The following is a 15,569-nucleotide window of genomic DNA, read 5'->3' on the forward strand; positions in this document are numbered from 1 at the left end:
TAGAAACCTCACTCTTGCTGCCCCATCAGCTCCCGGCGCTGCTTAGTACTTCGGTCTGGGGGTTAAGAATCAGTCTTTGCCTCTTCCCAGCAGTGAGACTTCAAGCCCGTTTAACTCTGCGAGCCCTTGTTTCCTTCCGGGGAAAACGGGGCTTACAAGTGCTATCTGTGGGGTCTACTTCCAAGGGTCACTAGCAGGATGAACTAAAAGANGGGTCACAGTCATCTTTATTTATTATTTATTATTATTATTATTTTTATTATTATTTATTATTTGGACCAGCTTCATATTTGAGCACTCCTTTAGGCTCTGGGAGTATAGAGTTCGGGATGATGGACAGAAGCCTGGAATTTCACACCAGGTGGCCGATGAGGGGACTCTCTTAGGGGCACCTCCGTCCAATTCCTTGTATCTTTCTGCAAGCGACAGAGGTCTGGTGGCTTCAAACCCAGAACTTGTGTCCAGGTGTCTGCAGCAGAGCTGGTTAGATGCCATTCCTGACTCCCAGGCCCTTACAGTTTACACACGCCTCTGAACAGTGCTTCAGTCACCTGACAACGGACGAATGCTTCGAAGTACTGGGCAAAAGGTGATTTTACACGGTTTTTCCTGGTTAATCCAATCTCAAAGGGTTTTCAAATGCCTGAAAACTATTTCTTTTTTGCAAACTATGTTTTAGGAAGATACTAGAGGCTGCCCTACTCACTGCCAGAGATAGCAGAAGTTTCGCTCAGAGCAAGCCACTCGGAAACGTTGGGAGCCAGGGCTGCTTATTTGTTGTTTGGACTCTTCAACACAGTATGCAAATTCACTGGGCCATTATACTGATGGAACGCTGGTCCATACAGTCCTCAGGCCAAAGAAGTGTGGCAAGGGACAGAGCTGCTGACTCGGGCAAAGCATATGCATGCGCTCACCTTCCGAACGACACTGAAAGACATGCCTTTGGCCCAGCAAGCATTTCATGGCATTTAGAACCAGACAGTAATTTCCTTTAAATGTTGTGAATTTTCTCATTGAGTTACATCAGATGCGAATCAAGCTTGGAAGTTAGTAGAGCAGTATATTGGCAAAAGAAAGAGTAATACCGGAGTCCTCAGAATTCATGCAGGGAATATATTAAACTTGCTTCTTGGTATTTAAAAGCAATGTTTAGCCACAGTAAATGCACATGCTTAAAATGACGTTAGTCACAAATCCTAAGGTTGTGCATTCAATTCACAGCAGTCATTCAAAAACAAAGACACGGTCAAGTTTTCACACTGCCTAGTAATTATAGAAAGACACTTACAGTCTTCAAGAAGTTTTGCTTTTTCCCCATCAATATCAGCAGGTGAGTGGGCAAACAGGATTAAAGAAAACCAGATGTTAGTAATAAGAACGTTAGAACCCTGGAGATAAAAGGGGCATCTCGTCTATTGGGTTTGACCTAAAAAACCAGTACAGTGAAAATGGAAATCGTGAAGTTCTAAAAAGAAGACACTCCCAGTAATGGCTTTGTTTAGTCCTGTAGCACAATCTCGCATAAAATGTGGAAGAACAAAAGGAATGCTGTAGGCAAAAAAAAAAAAAAAAAAAAAAAAAAAAGAAAGGGTTCTTCTAGGAATAGGGATGGCTAATTCCATTCCATACATGTTGTGTTGGACAAGTAATTATGTTCAATTTGAAAAATTGCTGAAATCTACAATTAATCTGAGTTGTCACATACTGTGTCGCGTCTGATCCTATTACCCCAGACATCGCTATGTACGTGGTCATAATACCTAACAATGGGACAGCTCTACAATGATGGGGCTCCCTCTGCACCAAATGCAACACTGATTTTTTTTTTTTTTCTATTTCTGTGGTTCATCTCCAAGTTAGTAGTGGAACTTCTCAGCTGGTCACATATTTCTGCCTCAGAATCCCTCCTCATCCAAGGGTTGCCGGGACCCACATCAAGGAGCAGTTCAGACAGAAGGGGTGTGAGGGACAGGGGAGGGGAAGAAATTACACTGGCATGCAATTCAAATGATCTGCCGTGCTGCCTGTCACTGCCACTTGTAAAGGTTAATACAGGAGCTGGGTTGTCTGCGACTTTCTTCTCATCATGGTGATGCCTCTTCTTCATTAGCAGCGGTAATTGAGTTAGCGGTAGGTGACTGCTCCCCTCTGATTGTTAGATTAGGCAGTCAGATTCAGGGAGAATATATTTAACACAAGAGAGAACAGAAGCCCATTTCTCTCAAGGGCTTTTGTCTCCCTCCTACCTCTCTGTCAGGGCAAATGCTTACGAAGGCAATGCAAGTCCGCCAGCCCTAGCCAATCAGACGATTTTGGTTTCGTTCTGTTTATTAACTGAAATGAAGGCCAATGAATGAATACTCTTTGAAAAATGAAAAATAATGATAATAATATTGAACGAATATTTTTTTGAAAATAAATAGATAAGTAATGAGATGTTGCGTTTTATCATCCATTAGACTACAGATGCACAGCAAAGGGAGTCGCCAGAGCGTGGGGCAGACCACATCTCTTCTTAATGTCTTCCTGTCGGCACTTGCAACCTCCTTTGGCCAAAAAAAAAAAAAAAAAAAAAAAANCCAATGTCCTAGTCAGGAAGCGAATGGATTTAAAGAGGTCACGCAGATCAAGAATAAAGGATGAATCTGAAGTATAGTAATTGTCCAAATCTGAAATTCTGCTTTCCATTGCAAGAGAAGGGACCGATTGGAACCCAGCGTTATCTTTATTTTTCATTACCAGGCCGCCCAGGGCAGGGAGAAGGCAGCGCGCGCTCTATTATCAGGAAAGGGCTGGGGGGCTGGGGGCTAATACAGGAGCGGCCGGCTGTCCCATTTTAAATCGTGTCTTTGTAGATGACTTGCTTTATTCTCAAAATGTACCTTTTGGTCTTTGATGACCTCTTTTAAGCCCAAGATCTCTCTCTAGGCTGCAGAAAAGACACATACATTTCTTACATCCAGACTCCTATTTAAAGGGACTTTGGCCTTGCTGGAATGAAGAGAAATGGATTATGGGTAGTCTGGGGATACTAAGGGGCATGGGATTGGCTGAGAAACCATCCCCCAATCTTTCCAGAGCGCTCTGAGCGCATGAAGGGAGAGGGTGGAGTGGCCGGGCGGGGAGAAGTGCCGAAGTCTTATGACCATTTTAAAGCAATTCATAGAGTTTTCTTGTGCGGCTGCTTCAATCAAGAGTCTCCTATTGGGGTGNAAAGATGATGATAGGGAGGGGACAGTGGTCTGACCAGTTCAACGGCCATTTCTATGGTGAGACTCTTTATAAACACCAGGTGCTGGAGGTAAAAGCCAAATTAATTTTGATTAGCTCTTCAGTATCACACAGACACCTTCTCCATTCACACAGCTCGCAGTGATGGGAAATGGCGGGGAGGCTTTGACTCCCGGGCCTAACAGCTCTGAAACGTTAATACTTACGATCAAGTGGTACTTCTAATGCACTAATCATCTGGCACAGGTAAAGAATCAGGGCCACTCTGCCTGCGGGTAAGCGCTTCTTTCTCGGCATTATTTTAAGCTGCATTCGCTGAACTCCTGCTGAGACCCACAGACAGACTTGCCTTTTCTTCTTTTGCCAAAGATTTGCGTGGCACAGTTAAATAATGTTCATGCAGGGAACTGAAAAAGGAGAGGATAAGAATGATAGTGTTTTAAAAAAAGAAGGAATTGAGAGAGGTCTGCAGCGCGGAAAATCAGTTCTGTATTATACACGAACTCGAAAAAGGAGCTAACGTTTAAATATTTAACTCTCGAGGCTGGAAGAGTCATTTATTCATACGGCAGCTAAAATCAGGTCAGAAGTATTTGTAGTGATGTCAAGCAAAATCTATCTAGTTGGCCATCCCATTACGGTTTTCCAATTTAAAAAGTCTCCATTTATACTGGAGGCTACCATGTCATTCCTTCTAGAAAAAAAGCCGGGCTTATAAATCGATTGGAAAGTGTGCATTTAGAGGGAAGGCCTAATGGCTTCTCCATTCTAGAGATTATCTTTGGGAAAGTTGAAGGCACTGTGTCAAATTTGCTTCAAACTCCAACCACTCATTTACCAGATAAACCGCCAACAATCAAGGCCTCCCCCTTCCCTCCCTGAGGCTACGGCAGCAGGTATGCCCGAGGTTCCGAGTGCTAGTGCTTTCTCGTGACACTCACCCTCTTCAACAGTGGGATCTACCACATAAAGTTCAGTATATCCTTAAACAGATCATCGAGAGACCTCAGTGCTCTGGTCTCAGTGTCTCCTACCAACCTTGTCCTGTCTTGTGGGCATAAAGCTTTCTTGTTTGTTTGTTACACTGCTTCTGTTTCTCTTTTTTGGATCCATCCTTCAACATGCCCTGAATTTTCCCACCTTCTTGCCTTTGTTTACTCTACTCCTTTTACCTGAAATGCCCTCTCCACCGTATTTCCTACCAAAGTCCAATCTATTTCTGTATAGATCAGTTAAAATTGCAGCATTAGCTGATCAACCAAACTAGAAGTCTTTTCAGCCCAACTAAGAATTCCTGAAGTTCCTTGTGTTGGTCTTTTTCAATGTTTATTTTTTGGAGACAGAGAGACAGAGTATGAGCAGGGGAATGCCAGAGAGAGAGAGAGAGAGAGAGAGAGAGGGAGAGGGAGACACAGAATCTGAAGCAGACTCCAGGCTCTGAGCTGTCAGCACAGAACCTGATGCATCACTTGAACTCACGGACTGTGAGAGCATGACCAGAGCCAAAGTTGGACGCTTAACCTACTGAGCCACCCAAACACCCCTGAAATTCCTTGTTTTAATCATGACATATATTAAACAGATATATACAGAGATAGACTTTTTTTTTCTTTTTGTATGCATGCCCTCTCCCTTAATCCTTCAGGCAAAGGTGGTGCCTCTCTTACTTCTGTATCCCTCGCCCATCACCTAACATAGTGTGCCTTGCGCACGAACGTGTTCACCCCACCCAGAAGAATGTGAGCACTAACACACGATATAGACCTCCGTCCCACAGCCAACCCCTGCCTGGGATGACAGATTCAATCATGACTTCTCATTAATGAAGACAGAGGGGAGTGGCCAATGCTCTCTCCAGAAGAGAGAGGGGTGTTGTTATTACAGAGGAGGGTAGCTCCTGAGGCTTAATTACTGAATGATTTGTGTGATTTTCATTGTTTGTGTAATTGTGTCTTTTTTATAATACCCATCTTTCCCAGTAAACTGAAAGCCTCCTAAAGGTAGGGGCTGCATCTTTACTGTTCCTATTGTGTCTCCAGAGCCCATCACAGTGCCTGGCACACGGTAGGGAGTCAATAGATATTTGTAGAAGAAAACGAATGGGAAAAAGGGGAAGGAGACAGATTTCAGATCTTTGAAGATGAGGTTGTATTCAGACAGTCTGACCACCGTCTACCTATGGCTGTATTTATATTTATCCTGCCAGGTTTGAGACCCCAACCCTTGTCTATATGGTCAACCTAGTTATTCCCGTCTATGGAATACAGCTTAAACGTATAAAAGGAAAATGAAACAATGCTGATAACATGTTTTACTAGCAACTGAGTTCTGATGTGAACCCAATCGCAATTGTAGCTGGGACACTTCTTGGTAAACAAATACCAAAAACAACTTACTATGCTACACAGAGACATTATATGTATATAAATACTGTTTTTTGAATGAAACATCCATGTTATGTGGTTTCATTTACGAGCCAAGAAATTTATTTGTCTTTCCCTTTACAATATATGAACAATCACGTCCATTAAACATCAAGAGGCAGACTGAGAAGCTCCTTCAACTATTTCCAACCAAACTATACACCAGATGATCTTTCTCTGTGTGCAAAGCATTATCTGTATCATTTAATCAGGTTTACTTAGGTCTCTCGTGATTTTCCTGTTGAAACACCAATTCTGAATTTCATCATAAACTTTAGGGAAATTAAAAAAAAAAAAAATGATGCAATTGGCTCAAAAACAAGTTGATGTTACTTACACACTACTCAAATGGAGAGGAAACTACAGAGTCCAATACCAAGAAAACAAATGACATACTTGCCTGCTTTCTATGTCAGGCTAATCTAGTTTATTTCACTTATATGCCTAGCTCTCCGATGAGGTGCTGGGGAAGGAAAACCCTTTCCTTTTTTTTTTTTTTTTTTTTTTTTTTTTTTTACCTCATTCTTAAAGAGACTTTTTTATTACAGAATTTCTCTTTCACTGGTGACATGCAATGAGCTAACAGAATTTCATTAATGAAACAAAGTGAGAAAAAAAAACATGTACGCTTATTAATTAATAACAGAAACCACACCTTGCCCAAGAAGGGATGCTGACCGTGTTCTCCCAGAGCAGAAGGGAGACTTGTGCGAGGGCTATGATACCATCAATTTGGTCCCCTCCTTGGATTTAACTCTTCCAGATGTTGGGATGGAGCAGGGGGGAGGCAGGGAACGCACACCCAGTTCCAGCCTCTCCACCAACATCCCACTCCTCTGCCCCACAGCTACTAACCGTCTCCTGCAGGAGCAGCCGGTCCCCAAGACCATCGACAAGCTGCACCACACGAGGCCGAGGTCACCGGACCAGGGACTGAAACGGAGCTGTGCTTTGCCAGAGGCAGGAAAACCCTTTCCAAAAGATGCACTAATAAACTGTAATGCCCACACGATCTTAAGCAGCCACCTACAGTTTTTAAATTCTTAATTTATTACTTACTTTGCCTGCATGCCTTAACTCTTCATCCTTCAAAAGAGAGGAAACTGCTAACTAATTTCATGGACAAGGAACGATCTTTCGACCTGTTCTACCTTTTCAGATATTATATGGAATAAAATATTGCCATTAAATCACAGGGCTGCCTAAAGAAAAAAAAATTAAACTTGTAAGAAAAACTGAGAAGGGACTTACTTGGAGAGCCATGAGTAAATCCGCACAATGAGAGGGGGTGGTGAGCCTGATGAAGTCTTTCTTTGGAAGCAGGAAGTTAACTGCATCAACTGCCACGAGACAGTCTCCAGTGCAGCTTGTTTGGAGAGGACCCAGAGCCACTGCCCTGCCCATCCTCAGACTCCTGCCTATGGAAAATCACTCACTCCTCCCACGTGTGCCATCGGAGGTAAAAAACTCAACGCCTAAGGACAGCATTAGGTCCCCAGCACTCCGTTAAAGTGAGAATCAAATACAGCTACAGAAAATTGAGCTTCCTTTCCGGAAGACTGATGTGCTCGGCATGTCTCACAAAGGCAAACGACTGCTTCTGCGCTCTCAGTACTGATGTCAACGCCCTGCCCAGCTAGGAGCCCATCTGCCCTGGCATGCCACCTTGCAAGATGACGGTCAACCTCTCCCACCCGAGAACCGTGAATCAACACTACCCTGCTTACGTAATCACATTAAACCCACTCTGGGTGAAACCCCACTTTGAAGTAGCAGGCATCACCTTTAGCCAAGGCTAATGAGTATGTTAGCACAACACAGCCTAAAATTGACCAAAAATATCTACACAGACATTTTAAAGCATGCTTGAACGAGGCAAATGGTAGGTCGGTCTTCAGAATATAATTCGCCCTGATATTTAAAACCACATATATTGTTAAAATGACCCTGGACTATTGATAAACACAAAAGCCTTTTAATATTTCCCTTCGTTTAATTCCATTCAAAGCAACTCTGCCTGCTGCCTACAGATGGGGAAGAAAAATCTCCCTTCTTTGGTTAAACTTTTCATCACTGGAAAAGAAATACGTGTCAAGGTTCCCTTATTACTTTTTGCCTAAAATGCATATTACATCGTAGAGCAAATGCTCTCCTGCATTGTTTACCAAATATTTTATTTTTATTTTTATTTTTTTACAAATAGTTTATTGTCAAGTTGGTTTCCACATAACACCCAGTGCTCATCCCCACAAGTGCCCCCCTCCATGCCCATCTCCTCCCCCACACACACCCATGAGTCCTCAGTTTGTTCTCAGCATTCAAGAGTCTCTCATGGTTTGCCTCCCTCCCTTTCCCCTACCCAGATGGCCAAAAGACACAGGAAACGATGCTCAGCATCCCTCCTCATCAGGGAAATACACATCAAAACCACACTGAGATACCACCTCACACTGGTCAGAGTGGCTAAAATGAGCAAATCAGAGAACTCTAGATGCTGGCGAGGATGTGGAGAACCGGGCACTGTCCTACACTGTTGGTGGGAATGTAAACTGGTGCAGCCTCTCTGGAAAACGGTGTGGAGGTTCCTCAAAAAATCAACAATAGAACTCCCCTATGACCCAGCAATAGCACTGCTAGGAATTTACCCGAGGGACACAGGAGTGCTGATGCACAGGGGCACATGGACCCCAGTGTTCACAGCAGCACTCTCCACAACAGCCAAAACATAGAAAGAGCCTAAGTGTCCATCAACGGACGAATGGATCAAGAAGATGTGGTTTATCTATACGATGGAATACTACAAATGAGAAAGAATGAAATCTGGCCATGTGTAGCAACATGGATGGACCTTGAGGGTGTTATGCTGAGTGAAATAAGTCAGGCAGAGAAGGATAAATATCATACGTTTGCACGTATAGGAGGATTAGAAGGAACTTACCATATATTTTTAAATAATTCATATTCATCCCAAGAAACATAGCTCTTCTGTTACCCACTTAAGAAGCCTCGTCATTTGAAAGAAATCTTTGTTTTCCTCTCAAGTGAAAGATGAAATTAGTTTAATTAAGAAAATATTATCAGCTTTTAACCAGAACCGGAAGGCCATCCATCAATCCCCATTTCATTCTGGTCTGTTTTTCCTTTTTCGCGTCCCAGAACGGGTGGTTCGATGCTGACTGAGCAGTGTAACACGATCTCTCCTCTAAGCCAATAAACAAATATGCTTATGTGACTCGATGCCCTTTGGCACACTAATTGTTGCTTTGGTGACCCGTCAGTGTCTGGCTTCACTAACTGGCCACACTAACCGGTGTGACATCATCTTGACTGTGAAAGGCGTGTTTCAGCAGTCAACTTGGGGATGGGTACCTCCTATATTTTCTTAAATATTTACCATAAGAATGAGTGCGTTAATGCCCATTTGAGCCCATGCTTGTGCTTTTCAATCATAGATTTTTGAGTCAGAGACTATGGAAGGAAGGTCAATGGGAGGTGGACAATGACTTTGCATAATGAACACACCAACAAAGTACACAGCTACATTACCATGAAAACGCCGCAGAAAAGGTAGTCTGAGATTATGTGGCCACAGCGATTGTTAATGGTCTCTTCAAATAACAAAGCCAACTTTGTGAAATACCGGGGAACATGTTTCTAATTTCCTCCTAGCCCAAAGGGATGTCTTAGGGAAGGGTTTTAACAAGGAATCTGGTACCTAGAACCAAGAATAGCATTCAAGGAAAGATGGACAATTAACAGGTGTTTTCACCCAACTGATAGATGATAGAACACGCCTTGATAACAGTTCACGTCTTCGTTCCTCAGAGCATTATAACTGGTTATCTCATCTGATGTCCATGGAAACCCCAGAAAATGGGGAAGCAGGTACTGTGCCCACTTAACAGATGAGAAGAAAGAAAAAGCCAATCACAATGACTGTGATTCACTGAGCACCTTCCACGTGCCAGGAATCACACGGAGTTTGCTCCATGCATTCACTTATCTCATCTGTCAATAACCCCAGAAGGGAAACCATTACACCTCCCAATCTACAGAGCCGGAAGCTGAGGCACAGAATGGTACAGTCACCTGCCTAAGGACACACAGCCGGTATGTAAAGGGCCAGGCCTAGAGCTCCGGTTCTGGGAAGTTTGGAACTTCCAGCCAAACTTCTGGCTCACATCACCTCACCCTGAGGAGCCCTTAGCATTTCCCTCATTCTCATAGCTTCTGATTTTGCATTTAGCTACGAAGCAAATAGAATTACCAAGTCAGTCACTGATGCTAAAAAAAAAAAACCAAAAACCCTATTTGTTTCTGACTAGGTATATATACATACATATATACATGTATACACGTCTTTATGTGGGAGTCCACACGAATAGTGTCAGCTGGAATTTAAAGGAATTGCTAGTGAGGACAGCTTGGACAAGACATGCTTTACAAAGTTAATTTTAAAAGTAGGCAATATATGCACACAGTACAACATTCATAAGGTACAAAAGATCATAAATTCAAAGTAAGCAACCTACTTTCTCCCTGAGAGGGTTATTATTACCAAGTTTTGCAAATCCTTCTAGAGCTATTTCATGGTAAGAAGTATAAACATACGTGAAACGGCATTTTAAGGATCTCTTGAATTTAGAAAAATTTACACAAGCCCTTTCGTCTGTGAAGTTAGAGCTTCCAAACTACCAACGCCTTTAAATGAGATCTAGCCTTTTGCAACCCATGACATTATTTGGATGCTGGCTTTTTTTCCACACGTCCTTTGCTGAGCAGAGTCAATTACGAGAAAGGAAACAGTAGGCAATAATACAATTGAGAGATCTAAGACAAAGGATAAAGCATGCTTAATGAAAAGTGCACGTGGGTGACACTGATAGCGACCCTGAACAACGATGGTACCCGTCACACTTGTACAGGCAGCTACCTGCTGACGGCCGTGAGGATCGGCTGGAAGCGTAGGAGAGCTGACTGGAGATAGAAGGATGGGTGCAGCAAGAGAGAAAGGGACCGGCGCCTCTCAAAGGAAGATCTTCCCCTCCTGCCTCCAAATCCAATCACAATTAACTATGAATGGGGGGGGGGTGGCTCGTCCACTCTGAATGCTGGCTATGCTCCCTTTGTTCTTCTGCGCTGACACCCCCCAACCCTGACCAAGGCTGGAATAACCAGGGGAGGGGGTCTGACCGAAGTGGCAGCCATGGTGAGCGTGTGAGATGACTGGGCTGTTTTAAAGGGCTGAAAAGTGGGGCGCCTGGGTGGCTTAGTCGGTTAAGCGTCCGACTNATTCCTCTCTCTGGGGGAGGGTAAGTATGAGGCAGAAAGGGCGAGTGAGTCAATAGTCTGGAGCGGTAACAAAGGCCAAAGATCATACAGAGGCAAGGCAGCACGGGAGGGCGTGAGTAAGCAGAGGCCAGGGGGTGTCAGGAGAGGGAAGCCGGCGGCAGCGACAGGGTCAGTATAAACAGGGACAGATTGTCGCTAAGTGACTGCAGCATCACGGAACACCTAATAGGCGGTAACAAGTGCCTCCTCCTCTTGAACTGTGATAACCAGGCCTCTAAAACTCCCGGTACGCCAAGCAATGTCCCAATTCTCTGTGAGATTTGCCAGAATAAGTGGTTCTGGTTGAAACGTCTTCCTGTCTCTCTTCCATCTTGTGAACTGAACTAAGCCTCCGTTCAAGCAGGCCAGGTAGGCCGTTACCTGGGTGGCCCACTCCTCACAGCATCCATACCCTGCAGTCGCCTCTCAGAATGATGCTGCGTTTGGTCACGTGACATACTTTGGCCAATGGGAATTATGCAAGCAGAGGCGTGGTGAGCATTTGTACACTGGGGCTTGGAGTCTCGTACGATCTCTCTGGGAAGCCTTAGCTGCCCTGCCGAGTGATGAGAGGCAGGTGGAAAGAGACCTGGGGAGATGAAACACCATCGCAGACTTTCTGGGCCCACCTGAGCTCTCAACTGAAAATCACTGAGCAAGTGGCTTGTTAAATAGCATGCGCCAGCAGAGCCATCTGAGAACAGAGAACCAGAGACTGATCATCTGAGGGTTAACAAACCCGCAGAATCATGAAAAATAACACATTGCTGTTTTAAGCCACAAAACTTGGGGGTGATTTGTCACATAGCCATAGACATCTGGAACAACTCATGAGATAAACTGAGACAGGCTGTCTCTTTTAACCAGAAAGACCTTAATACGCACGCTGGAGGGCGCTGATGAGTCCCATGCACAGATCTTAGGAGGTTATAGCTGGAGCCACAGGGAGTCTAAACGAAGAGTCTGGCGATGTAGACTTCCCTTCTGAAATGATCTCCATTCCATTTCCTCCTGAATGTACTTTCTTGTATACATATTGGTACAGCCAAGAGGCACAGACTTAAGTTACGTTTCTCATGCAAAACTTAGGACAGTTACCACTGACGTCAAACAAATTTCCTTGCACAACAATAGATGTGGCTTATGCCTAATTTAGAGTCCTAGATATTATACCAATTGATTTCTAATGCAGAAAAAGCAAACACCGAGCTAGATAACAGGGTGAGAGAGAGAGAGCTCAGCGTTCTTAGTCTACCCTTCCCACCTTCCCATCTCCATGAATCAGACCAGGATTCTGAGCTTGGTCCTGGCTTCTACTGGATCCACTCCCTCTCCTAGCAAACAGGGAATCTGAAAAAAGTGGGAAGGAGAAAGAGAGAAGCCAAGCCTTACAGCCAGGTCTACTCCTCCATCGCAAGGTCCACTCCCTGTTGGTTTCCTTCGGATTATAAACCAGAAACAGAAGTCCCGATTTTTAAACATTGAAAGTTGGGAAACTGCTGGCTCTAAAGGCGAGGTCTGTGAAACGGAAATGTAATTCTGAATACAGGTCTCGATAGTCATATATCTGGAAACATCTGTTGAGCCACAGAAACAAGCCAGGGCTCTACTTATCTTCTTGTAAAGTGAGGTTTCCACAAGTATCCCTGAAAAGGTACAAGGATCAGAAACAGCTTATTACAACCTCCAGCGTAAAAGGCCTTACAGGATATTAGTATTCTAAATGGGCAACGTCTTATCCATTTGTCAAGCAGACAAAATGGCAGCCACTTAATAGTAGATAATAGCATTTGGGAGGCCTGGCGGACTAGTCACTTAAGAAAAAAAGTCACATTTCAAAGATAAGAAGCCAGGATTTATAAACTGATATTCCCGCTAAATGGTCTGAGCCATTCAGAGTGGAGACGCAAGGCATGGTTCAAATCTCTTTGCGCGCTGCTCTCCCAGGGCGCTTGCGGGCAGGTTCGGGGAGAAGAGAGGGAGAGAGGATTAGCCGATAGTGCAGGGAGAAATGAGCCCAGGGGTCCCAATGCTTAGCACAGGACACTTTATATCTCACTCGTGCCAACGTCCAGTGTGGGCGGACTGGGGGCTCTGCTCCAGGCCGATGGCAGTGCCACCAGTTTGTAGTGTTGCCGTCTCATCGTGTGACTTCCAGAGTCCCCGTGTTCTCCTACTCTCAACGGCCTCCACCCAGCGGTGACACACACATCGTCTGCTCACGACCCATCGGCCAAATGTAGTCAATGACTCTGGAGATGTCTGGTAGGCACCACTAGTCTGCCACAGAGAGCGTGCTCGAGTCACAGCAGATCTGAAAGGTGCTTTTCCTGGGAAGGGTCTTCAAAGCGACATCGTATGGGAGGGCCATCTTAATGTGTCACCTTGGTGATCAGTCAGAGTCTAGGAGGAATGAGAGCCAGGGCTCTGGGAGCACCTGACCGCCCATGGCCACCTTGCGGCACCTCCTGGCTGCACTGGCCAATCACTCTCTCCTGTAACTTGGACTTTCCCCAAACACAAGCCTGTGTGCGAGGGTGAGGAGGCAGCAGGCCTAGATTTCTCAAATGCAAGGGACGTCACTCCCGCCATGTCACAGAGGACTTTAATCTTCACAGTAACGTTTCAAAATACATTTTGCTAACATATCCAGGCTCCGTAGAATCACAACAGGACCATGGAAATGAGAAATGGAGACGGACGTGACATGAAGAATTGTGTTCTCCGCTTGTTATCAGTGCTGGGAAAGGCACATTATCATAAACGAAATAGGTGGAAATCCTTCATTCCGGCTGGAGGCGATTTCACGTAAAGAACAGATCTCTGTTAGTCGCCGATATGTATTTTGCACTACAAAGGATTTATCAGCAAAACAAGGGAGGACTTCATGAAATATTTAACTGCTAGTGCACTTCATTTTCTTTAAACAGGCCGTGTGGAAATCTGCATTTATGAAAAAAAATAAATCAACAGAGTGATCCTTTGCTTCCAAAAGAATTTGTCAGATTTATTCCAAAGGGCATCCGGCTCTGTAGCAGTCAGAATACAATTCAGTTCCCAAGAAGTGAAATATTAGCTCCTCAGGAGTCCATATGCTCTATAAAGGCAAAGCACACAAAACCATGGATGTTGGAAACCGCTTTCTCCATGATGTTGAAATGTAATCAACCCATCGATCAAAGCTTTAGAGTACTCGGCTGGGTGTTGCGTGTGCTAAAAGACACAGACTTCTCAGGAACCGCTTTTTCTACGAGAAGATCACATTCTATTTCTCCTACTACTTAAAAGGGCTCCACAGAAGGGATATATTCCACTACGGGGTGAAAGAAATGGCATTTCCAAGAGCCAGTTAGGAATGCCAGCAAGAAGAAAGTATTTTGGGTCCAAGTGTCCTGCTTCCTGGAAGAATCCGGACAGAAAAGTCTCTGGTTTCTATCCAAGTTGGTTGATAAGAACATTACACTGAGAATCACTACCTCTTTGTGTCTCTTCAGCTGCATTTTCACGGAGCCATTTTTGTGGGTAGACTGAGCATTTATTTCCTAAAGACAAACAGGTGTGCCTTTCTGGAAAGCCAGCTGGGGAATAAGGAGGGAAAGTGATGCACGAGGACGAAGGCAAAGCAACAGAAGATACGATGGAGATGGAAGAAATGTCCACGTTAATTATTATCTTGGTTTATTTACTTTTTTGGTTTTGATAGTACGGCCATTCAGCAAGAAACTAGGCAGAAACATTCATTCTTTTAGGCACATGAAAGGAATCTCAAAGATTTCCAGGGAAACTTCTGTAAGGACTCATGCTTCGAACATCTCTAAGGTCTCCTCCAGCCCCGGGCTTTGGAGCGTGAGCTCCGCGCCTGCGTTAAGGTAAGTGCAGCCAAAGAAAGCAGCTACTGAGCGAACAGCCACCAACGTGCCCCAGCAAGAAAATAACACCAAGAGCAGAGACTGGAATAAAAAAATCAATAATTAAAAAGAGGCCCAAGGAACAGATTGTGCGAGTCCACTGGTTATTAAGTCTGATGAGCCTGGCAAGACAGAGACGTGCGTGTCAGGCGCACATGACCATCTCTACAAGGAGCAGGACGATGTGAGCGGGGAGGTCAGTCTGTGCCCCGTTTGTTTGCAGAGAGGAGGCGGCACGGGGCGCCCAGCAGAGGCTGAGCAGTGATTTCTGGGTCCGGGCACCGCATGCTGTGCCTCTGTGGCCCGTGGACACTGCCTGACGACAGAAGAGGAAGGAGTGTGTGGAGAAGGGGATTCGAAAGCCTGGAAGAGCAGCCGACAGAACGTAGAAATGAAAGGGCAGGTGAAGAACAAAACCAGCAGAGAGCTGAGAGGCGGTGCAAGGAGGCCCAGGGAGACCCCTGAGAATAATGCTGGGGGGCGCCTGGGGGGCCCAGTCGGTTAAGCGCCGACTTTCGCTTCGGTCGTGATCTCGCGGTTCGTGGGTTCGAGCCCCGCGTCGGGCTCTGTGCTGACTGCCAGCTCAGAGCCTGGAGCCTGTTTCAGTCTGTGACTCCCTCTCTCTCTGACCCTCCCCTGCTCACGCTGTCTCTCTCCTAGAACTAAATTAAAA

General features: G+C 44.9%; 1 protein-coding gene across 7 annotated transcripts in view; it reads right to left on the reverse strand.

The window, feature by feature from the left end:
• NRCAM (neuronal cell adhesion molecule) overlaps window positions 1-3,628 on the reverse strand; it is a 78,321-nt gene extending 74,693 nt beyond the window's left edge. For 4 of the 7 annotated variants that reach the window (XM_077758327.1, XM_077758326.1, XM_077758324.1 and 1 more), the window contains exon 1: window positions 3,441-3,628. In XM_077758327.1, coding sequence (XP_077614453.1) covers window positions 3,441-3,546 — 106 coding nt within the window. In that variant the 5' untranslated portion in view covers window positions 3,547-3,628. Of the gene's footprint in view, window positions 1-1,291; window positions 1,310-3,440 lie in introns of all 7 variants that reach the window. The other 3 variants (XM_077758325.1, XM_077758322.1, XM_077758321.1) reach the window with 1 other exon arrangement.
• Between the last annotated feature and the right edge of the window lie 11,941 nt (window positions 3,629-15,569).

The sequence above is a fragment of the Crocuta crocuta genome, unplaced genomic scaffold, assembly GCF_008692635.1.
Source record: "Crocuta crocuta isolate KB4526 unplaced genomic scaffold, BGI_CrCroc_1.0 scaffold103, whole genome shotgun sequence".
Taxonomy (NCBI): Eukaryota; Metazoa; Chordata; class Mammalia; order Carnivora; family Hyaenidae; genus Crocuta; species Crocuta crocuta.